We start from the raw sequence: 9424 nt of genomic DNA, 5'->3' as shown, positions 1-9424 counted from the left end.
CTCCGAATCTCGGTTACAAGTACAACTCTCGTTCCCACCTGGACACGGCAGGCTGGGCAGTATTTACTTCCAAACTTGTCTCTAGAAACCCCTCTTCCTCAGGCTGGTCAGGAAAACCTGGAAACGCAAACAGCACGGTGGGGAAGAAAGAGTGGAAGAGACGGGCCGTGTGGACGGACTCACTAGCTCGGGCGACTAGAAAGACGCAGATGCGGGGCTGGTCTGCACCCGTCTGTTGTCAGGTCAGGCTCCACACTCCCCCCAAACATGCTTAGGACGCACAGGGGTGGTGGCTACACGGCTGCAGCTTCTAATCTACCTCTGCGGCCAGGAGACTGAAAATGCTTGCTCTCAGACCAAAACCAAGAGGCTGTTCCAGAGCGTGGCTAAGGCACCATATACCAAGGGGCCCCCTGTACCTGAGGGCCAACTCTAACTGGAGGCAAGCTTTCCTTCTGCCCAAGTCAGCTGTGTTAAGAGCTAAAGGACTGGAGCCAGCCCTGGGAGCCGCAGGAGCTGCTATGCGCACGGGAAGGTCTGTCTGCTTTATCGCCGAAGGCAGGAGGCTCACTTACACTTATAGAACTGCTGAGCTGTTTCACCTTCTGCTCTAGCTGTTCTCGTTCCTGTTTTAAATCTGAACTCCATTTAAGTAACTTCTGTTTCTCTTCTTCTTTAGCTGAAAAAAAAAAAAAAAAGAACTGTTTTTAACAATAAATTCTTCGAAAAGGCCAGTGTTCAGAATGTTTGCCAAAGAAGATATTCTCCCCAAAGTTCCCCGAGCCCCCGGCCAGTGCACAGGACTCCCCGTCCCCTGTCCATGCACCGACTTGCTAGGAAGATGGTCAGGGGCTTCAGCCTGGCTGCATATGAACAAGATCTACTTCTCATTCTTCCTCCCGAGAAAGTGCTACACAACCTTCCACTTCAGTCACTAGAAGCTTTTCATTTTTAACGTTAAATTCCTTTCCAAAACAAAGCAAATACTTCCAGTCCTCTTTTGTTTTTTAAACAGAGAAGATGACACAGAGCGCGCACGGGTAACTCTTTACCTGCTTTGTAGGCGATGTAGGAATGGACAATGGCTAAAGTTCCAGGCCACGGGATTGCTTCTTCCTTCTTCAGCATCTGGAAAGATGTTTAGAATTTTACCTTGAGGAGGAGGTAAACACACATCCCCTGTGTAATGACCAGCAAGGGTGTCTGCAGCTACGGGCAGATACAAATCCAGGCGGGATTATGAGGGCAGTGGTGCAAAATGCTGTTCTACAGTTTCTGGACTGTAAAGTTCCAGATACCAGCCCGAGAGAATGAGGTACAAAGCAGGGACAGCCAAGCTCCTGGAGCCCTGAGTGAGAAAGAAGCCGGGCACTCCTATCTTTCCATTCGTGCCACGGGCTCCTGACGAGTCCCACAGGCAGAGCCACCAGCATCAGCGGCAGGTCGGCACTGTGGCCTCAGCCATGGGCAGCTTTGTCCCTGACCTGACACGGGCGGCCTGGCTCAGTGTTAGCTCCATGCCCCTGACAGGCAGCCTGGCCAAGGAAATGACGTCTCAGCTCTGATACCACATATAATCCAGACCCCATGTGGCAGATGATCAGAGGGTCACAAAGCAGCAACTGGAAGAGAACAAGGAGAGAACTGTCCCTGTAACTACATCAGGCGACAGCAGGAAGAGGACCAAGGTTAAAGGGGAAAAACCAGAATTCTCTCAGACCAGATTCCAAAGACCTGAGCAGCACCCCAATGTCTGCTGAGCTACTGACCTTATTTGTTTATACTTTGCCTACTTCTAAAAAAGCGACATGAGACCACCTATAATAACAACATTAAGATACATGGGTATGTGAGAAAAAGAAATCAGGAACTAAGTAGAGGAGGGACAGCTGGGGTCGCTAACCACACAGTCACGTGCTGTACGATGCTTTGATCAATGACCGACCACATATACTACGTGGGCCCATAAGATTATAATGGAGCCAAAAATTTCCTATGGCCTAGTGACATCACAGAACACGTGTTCGTGGTGCTGCTGGTGTAACAAACCCACTGCCCTGCAGTCATACACAGTATCGCACACAGTTATGCACAGTACATAGTACCTGATAATGATAACAGACAACTATGTTACTGTTTGTGTATTTGCTATACTATACTTTTTATTTCAGAGTATACAGTTCTATTGATTAAAAACAGGAAGTTTGTTGTAAAGCAATATTCTGTGCTACGTTGGCTACAGCCTCATACATCTCATGTGAACTGTGCCTCTCGATGGCATCATTTTCTCTTGTGCCTGACTTAATCTCGTGTTGTTTGTAATGAGACACAGAGGCTTGTAGGCCAGGAGCAATAGGCTGGACCCAGGTGTGCAGCAGGTTACCATCTGGGTGTGTATAATGCGCTCTGTGATACTCTCGCAAAGACAAAATCATCTAATGACACGTTTTTCAGAATGTATCCCTGTTGTTAAGTAGCGCATGATTCTGTGCTTGCCTTGCAAGTCCATGGAATGTTGATACCACTGTACAGTTAGTTCTCTGATCCTGATGACAACATAGGTTAAAAGTGAAGCTGTTATTTGAATGAAACAACCGATTGAATACTTTCATTTAAGAAAGTACTGGCCCGTGCCTCAGTGTTTAGAGCGCTGGCCTAGGCACTGACGGGTCGTAGGTTTGATTCCCTGTCAACAGCATGTACCTGGGTTGCGGTTTGCTCCTTACCCCTGGTTGGGGCGTGTGCAGGAGGCAACCAGTCAATGTGTCTCTCTCCCATCAATGTCTCTCTAGTCCTCCTCCTCCTCCTCCTCCTCCTCCTCCTCCTCCACCTCCTCTCCTTCCCTTCCACTCAAGCAATGGAAAAAATATCCTCAGGTGAGGATTAACAAAAACAAACAAACAAAAAAGAATTTTATTTTCAATATAGAGTTTTAAAAACATATACTAGGTTTGTACTATTCTTAGAGAATGAGGCAGAAAATCTTATGGACTTTTAGGGTCAACGTAATAAGTCATTTCACATAACGGGAAGCAATCAGGGTCTCTCCACCAGCACACCGAGTCACTGCCTCACGAATATGACAGAGTGTCTCTGAGGGGGGGAAGCTGGCAGGCGAGTGCTCTGCTGTGAACAGGGCTCACATGGCCTGAGAACTGGGAAGGGCAGAGACTGCCATCCCCAGATCAGAGGGGAAGGAAGACCTGACCATGTCATCTTGCTCCTCCTTGGTCCCGCCCTCTGTCTGACCACTGTCCCCCTACCTGGTCCTGACATCTGGGACAGATCCACATGCCCTTGGGAATCGTTTTCAGAGGAGGGTCTAAGCAGTCCAGATGATACACACGGGAACACGTGTCACACATCAGCAACTGACCACTTTTTCTGCAAACGCTGCAAAAATCCTCATGGATATCACCCTATGAAATTGAGAAGAGAGGTAAGAGAGAGGACAAAAAGGTAAAATGTGAAAGTTAACATGCACATTCTGGATACATATACATGTTTTAGGACAAGCAGCTGTGCCCCCTCTAACATGTTACAGGGGTATTCACAAGCCCCCACCTGCCCCATATAGCTGAGGTTCCCTGGGCAGGGGCAGTACTCTTCGTTTTAAAGCAGACTTCATGGGAAAGCTGTCGTCGTCAAGGCCCATGGTCGGCAAACTGCGGCTTGTGAGGCACATGCGGCTCTTTGGCCCCTTCAGTGTGGCTCTTCCTAAGCCTTAGGAGTACCCTAATTAAGTTAATAACAATGTACCTACCTATATAGTTTAAGTTTAAAAAATTTGGCTCTCAAAAGAAATTTCAATGTTGTACTGTTGATATTTGGCTCTGTTGACTAATGAGTTTGCCGACCACAGGGACTCTAGGCCAAAATTAACTTCATGGGTGAGAGCTCAGCATTTGTTACATTTTGGTAGAGTCTAACCCACAAATGGGAAAGCTTGAAGACACTGAAACCCATTCATCAACGTGTTCTGAGACCAAAGATATAAACATTCTCATTACTATCAGTTTTGGAGAAAACTTAGAAGGATTGGGAAAGACAACAGGTAAGAAATGGAATTTTACTAAACTCTGCTTGCTCAGGGAGGAAAGATAATGGTGAAAGTTCAAATGGGAAAAGAGTAAGTCAGGAGCCAATTAAACTGATTAAACCGAGCTTTCTAATATGAAGACTTTAAAAGCCAAAGTAACAGCTGACAATGTTCTCCTTTAAGCCAGCATTTGGCATGTGCTGTTCAATGGCCCATTCTGTTCTGGAGGCTGTATCCCCCCTGTAAAATACTTGGCCAGGTGAGGCGAGAAGGGCCTCTGTGCGCTCTCCCGCCCACCAGTGAGTTCTCAGGTAGGGCTGCTGAAGCTTCTGAGCAGAAGGCACCCTCAGAAAAAAGCCCATCTACTTAAAACGTGGAGAGGAGAGCACTGAGAAAGAAGTATGCAAGAGGCATTTTTCAGCAAGTGAATCCCTGACCCATCCTCTGAACAGGACTAATGCCGCTGAATGGATCCAGGGCAGGGAAGGCGGAGGGAGCGTTGGAGGGGAGCCAGCAAAGGCAGTGCCCAGCCTGGGCCAGACCCTTTCCTGCCAATGTGTTTTTAGGTTCTAGACTATTTTGCCAAAAGGCTTAACTCAGAACTTGTGCACAGGAAGCAATGACTCAGAGAGCAGGTCTTCCTCCCATGATAGACCCTCCACCACTTGGGAAGACCTTTCTCCCCAGGCCCGTGTTTCCTCTAGGAATGGAGACTTCCTATGTCATTCAGCAGGCTACCCAGCAGCTAGAAGATGCTGGAAAGTGATAATCAGTGTGGGTGGGTTTTAACCTTTCTGAGTAAGAAAATGTCACCTCTGGGCAGTAGAAAAGATACCCAGTGCATGTGCAAAAACACTACATGAGAATGCCCGACAGTTCGACTTCCAGGCACCGGAAGAGGTAAGTTTCACTCCTCGATTACCGTGACTTGCTTTTCATTCTTAGAATCAGGCTGAGAGTACTCTTCTTTAGAGGGTTAGTTTTTCTTAAAGCTCAGCCCCATGTTGTAAGTCTGCATCTTTATGAAGTTTATACAAATTTTAGGGTTTCAGAGAGTTTTTTCATGAACCATAGATAGAATTAGCAGTGATGAAGTATATTAGACAAAGTGCACATTTCATTCAGAGGTATTTGTTGGGTAAAGAGTTCTGCTCACTTTCCTTTTATCCTGAATAAGGAGAACATCAAGAAGTGGAAGGTGGAGAGTACATAAAATAAAACTTAACTAATTTATTTCAGTTGCTAAAGGAAAAAAACAACATTGTATCCTCTTTATATAGCTCATAGCAGTAGCTCGTAATCTTTTGGTGTCAGGACCCCATTACACTCTTTTTGTTGTTGTTGTTAACTCCTCACCCAAGGATATTTTTTCCATTGATTTTTAGAGAAAGTGGAAGGGAGGGAGTGCAGGGAGGGGGGGGGGGAGAGAGAAAGAGAGAAAGAGAGAGAGAGAGAGAGAGAGAGAGAGAGAGAGATCAATGTGATAGAGACACATTGATTGGTTGCCTCCCGCACGCGCCTCAACTGGGGGCCAAGGATCCAACTTGCAACCCAGGTACATGTCTTTGACTGGGAATCGAACCCCTCGATCCTTGGGTGAGTGGGCTGACACTCTAACCACTGAGACATATACTCTTAAAGTTACTAAAGACCTCAAAGAGCTTTTGTTTATGGGAGTTAGATACATTGATATTTACTTAGAAGTTTTAAAACATTTTAAGTTTGAAATAATTATAGAATCCAGGAAGTTACAAAAATATGTATTGGAAAATTTGAACCCCAGAACACACAGGTGCACTGCCCATTAGCCATCAGAGTGATGATATCATCATGACATGTAATATCTGGGAAACTCCACTGTTCACTCTTGAGAGAATGAGAATGAAACCGGAAGAGAGTGTTTGAATATGATCATGAAAAGAGTTTTGATTTTATGGACCCCCCGAAAGAGTCTCAGGGACCCCCAGGCCATACTTGAGAACTACTACCCATAGAAATGAATATGAACTGGTAAGTCATGTATTTCATCCACACAGAACTGGTTCTCTGCGTCAACAGAAAGGAGGTCCAACGAGGTGCTGCACCAGGTCAGAAAGCTTAGGCTTTGGTGAAGGACCGAATTATTACCATAAACCAAATGGGATGTGGAAAGATGTCTGACCCACAATTCTTTGCTAGGGGCTGAGGCCATAGGTTTAAAAAAAAAAAAAAAGCCCTGGTTGTATCAATTGCAACTTCATCATTTGCTTAAAAAATTGTATAATTATGTCAACTCATCTTCCCTTCTCATAAAAGTGATGATAGTGGCAACAAGTTACATCCTGAGGATTAGCGCCCAGCCGTATCTTGTACCAAGTCCTTCTAGATGGTATTGATCTCCAGGAAATGCCTGCCTCTCAGCTGTTATTATTTAATTAATGTTGTTGGGGTTATGCCACCCAGAAGCTAATATACAGAGCCCCGTGTGTCGATTTTAATAACTGCCACTGTTGAGATATGTAAAAGTAGAAGTCAATTACATTATTTAGTGGTTTTAGGAAAGCTTCCTTTTATCTTTAGATTTCTAAGAAGAACAGTGTTTATATTTTAACACAGAACCTGGCAGAAGCTTTTAGTTTGTGATTAGAGCTGAGTGGATCCTTTCAAGAAAACCATTTTATAAACCCCCTCAGCCCAAAGTCACAAAAATAAAAGCAACACTGTTTAAGGAAGAGACTCACATGCAGAACCACAGAACTCCTGGGGGACAGCCCCACCAAGAGCTGTCCAGCCCTGGGCAATGCTTTAACTTCAAAGAAGTTGAGACAATCTTCACTGCCACCAAACAAGGTGACCAAAGGGATGCCTGGTGCCAGTTAACAGGAGAAGCAGAAACCTGAATCAATGACTCCTGCCAAAGGAAAGCTGGACAAAAGGCTGGGTCTGACAGCAAGGCTGGGTCTGAAGCCACCAGTTATGTTCACGGAAGGACGCCTGTCAGAGAACAGAACTCCTCCGTGACCTGGTCCTTTATAGATGACACTCCCTTTGTTGTTTCTGGAAGTTTGACTCAGGATGTACAGATGGTATTCTTTTGTTCTTTGGAGAGGGGCAGAATTTAGACTCCTAAGAGCCTGTAATGCAAGGGATCTTGTACCTGAAGGTGGCCCTAAAGACAAGCTCTGTCATTCATGAGAGAGATGAGACATGCCAAACCTGCTTCTCTTGTCATGTCCAGGAAAGGGCAGCTCTAGCCTCCTAGCTGTTTGGGCCAAAAACTTTGGATTCACCTTTGACTGTTCTTTTTCTCATACCCCATTATCCAATTCTACTGGCTTTTCAAAAAGATGCAGACTCAATCACTTTTCTCCATCTCCATTTCTACCTATTATATTAGGCCAAGTTAGCATTGGCTCCTGATCAGACGACTGTAACAGCCTCTTCACTGATCTCCCTGCTCCCGTCCTATCCTCCCACAGTCTCGTCTCCATATTTTACACACATCGGTCCTTTAAAAATCCCAATCAATTTTGCAAACACCTTTGAATAATAACTGCAGGCAAGAACCAGCAAAAAAATGCTAAAACCACTGGGTAGCAGTTTTCTGGGGAACTGGATATTTACAGACTCAAAGCTGAGGAAACAGGTGCCTGTACAAGTGGAGACATTCGATGGGATCTATTTTAAGGATGAACGTTAACATCACCAACAAGGGGACAGACTGACAGCACGTGCCTCCTGCTGCGATGCACTGAGGACTCATCACTGCTTACTTAGTGTTCCTACAGAAATGCAGCCTCCAATCTGTTCTTGAGGAAACAATCGGGTCATCCAAATGGAGGGACACCCTACACAGCAACTGGCCTCTCTTTCTAAACACATCAATGCCATGAAAGACAAAGAAAAGATGGGAAACTGGTCCAGAGTAAGGAGGCTAAAGAGACAAGAAATGCAAGAGTGATCTTGAATTGGATCCTGAAGAAGAAAAATGTCAGTGCCACTAAGGCAATAATCAAGACAAACTGAGAAAGCTGCATATGAACTGTATATTGTATAATAACCTTTTATCAATATTAAATTTCCTCTATTTGATAACTGTATTGTGGCTATATCAGAGAATATCTTTATTCTTAGGAGATATAAACCAAAGCATTTGGGGTGAAGATTCATGATGCCTGCAATTTCTTAACTAGTTCAGAAAAAAAAGTGTGGCCCTGGCAGAGTGACTCAGTTAGTTGGAATGTCATCACATACCCCAAAAGGTTGTGGGTTTGATTTCTGGTCAGAGCACATACCTAGATCAGGGGATCAATCCCTTCTCGGGGCACTTATGGGAGGAACTGATCAAAGTTTCTCTCTCACCTCTCTTTCCCTCTCTAAATAAGCACATCCTTGGTTAAGGATGTTTAAAAAGTTCGTGTGTATGTATGTGTATATATTTATATATATATGTGTGTGTGTGTATGTGTGTATGTATATGTGTGTGAAGGAGAGAGAAGCATATGTGGCAAAATGATAACAACTGGTCAATCTAGGTGAAGGGTATACATCTATTCCTTGTATTGTTACTGTAACTTTTCTGTAGGTTTGGAATTTTCAAAATAAAAAGTCAAAAACCCTGCCACCTCTGCGGTCACATCCCCACCACTCGCACCTGCTCACTGCCCAGCCATCTTGGCCTCTTTTCTTCGTGCATGTACATTTCTACCTCAGGGCTTTTGCGTTGCTGTTCCCTCTTCACAGAGTGCTCTTCCCCCCCACCCTCTCAGCATCTTCATAAAAGAGCAACCTCCTGCCATAACCCCTAATGCCCCTCACCTGTCCCACTTTTCCCACAGCCTGATCACTCCCTGGCACACTCTATGCTCATCTGCTGATCACCTGCCCCCCCTGTAAACATGAGCTCCACGAGGGCAGGAAGCTGGTTTTGTTCCTGTTCTGTCCCGGCCTCAAGAACAGCGCTTGCTCAGCCGAGAAGCGCTCACTAAGTATTTGCTGAGTGAAGTCACTGCTTTGGAAATGCTCATTTAAAAATGTAGGGTACTGGTGACACTCCTGCAGTTTCTGGGTGAAGAACTACTGAGTATTTGACACTCTTTCTGGAACCTATTTCTAACCAACTCTGCTGAATACAGCTGCTCTACGGCAAAGTTTCCACTTCTTGAATTCCACTTGAAGCAGGCAACAACTGCTAAGGGAACGTCCAGCTTGCTCATTCCCCCACCTCCAGAACACTGACGACAGAAACCTGTACACCTTGCAGGGACGTGAGCTGACTTCCCACCCCACACCTTCCTGAGAACTCCTTCACGGCACATCAGATGCAGCCTCCGGAAACTACTGAGCCTCCTGACATTTAGCATGAGTCCCAAGAACACAGCAGGACCTGGGCCTCAGCAGAGCTGC

At 45.4% G+C, this 9424-nt stretch overlaps 1 protein-coding gene across 24 annotated transcripts in view; it reads right to left on the bottom strand.

The window, feature by feature from the left end:
- Nucleotides 1-9424, bottom strand: part of PHF21A (PHD finger protein 21A) — a 172073-nt gene that overhangs the window by 5688 nt on the left and 156961 nt on the right. For 23 of the 24 annotated variants that reach the window (XM_059709545.1, XM_059709543.1, XM_059709555.1 and 20 more), the window contains 3 exons: nucleotides 3264-3419; nucleotides 1053-1128; nucleotides 576-679 (listed from right to left, as the gene is read on the bottom strand). In XM_059709545.1, the coding sequence (XP_059565528.1) occupies nucleotides 576-679; nucleotides 1053-1128; nucleotides 3264-3419 (336 nt within the window). Of the gene's footprint in view, nucleotides 1-38; nucleotides 118-575; nucleotides 680-1052; nucleotides 1129-3263; nucleotides 3420-9424 lie in introns of all 24 variants that reach the window. The other variant, XM_059709559.1, reaches the window with a different exon arrangement.

The sequence above is a fragment of the Myotis daubentonii genome, chromosome 9 (assembly GCF_963259705.1).
Source record: "Myotis daubentonii chromosome 9, mMyoDau2.1, whole genome shotgun sequence".
In the NCBI taxonomy this organism is placed as follows: domain Eukaryota; kingdom Metazoa; phylum Chordata; class Mammalia; order Chiroptera; family Vespertilionidae; genus Myotis; species Myotis daubentonii.
This window is presented reverse-complemented; position numbering and strand designations above follow the sequence as displayed.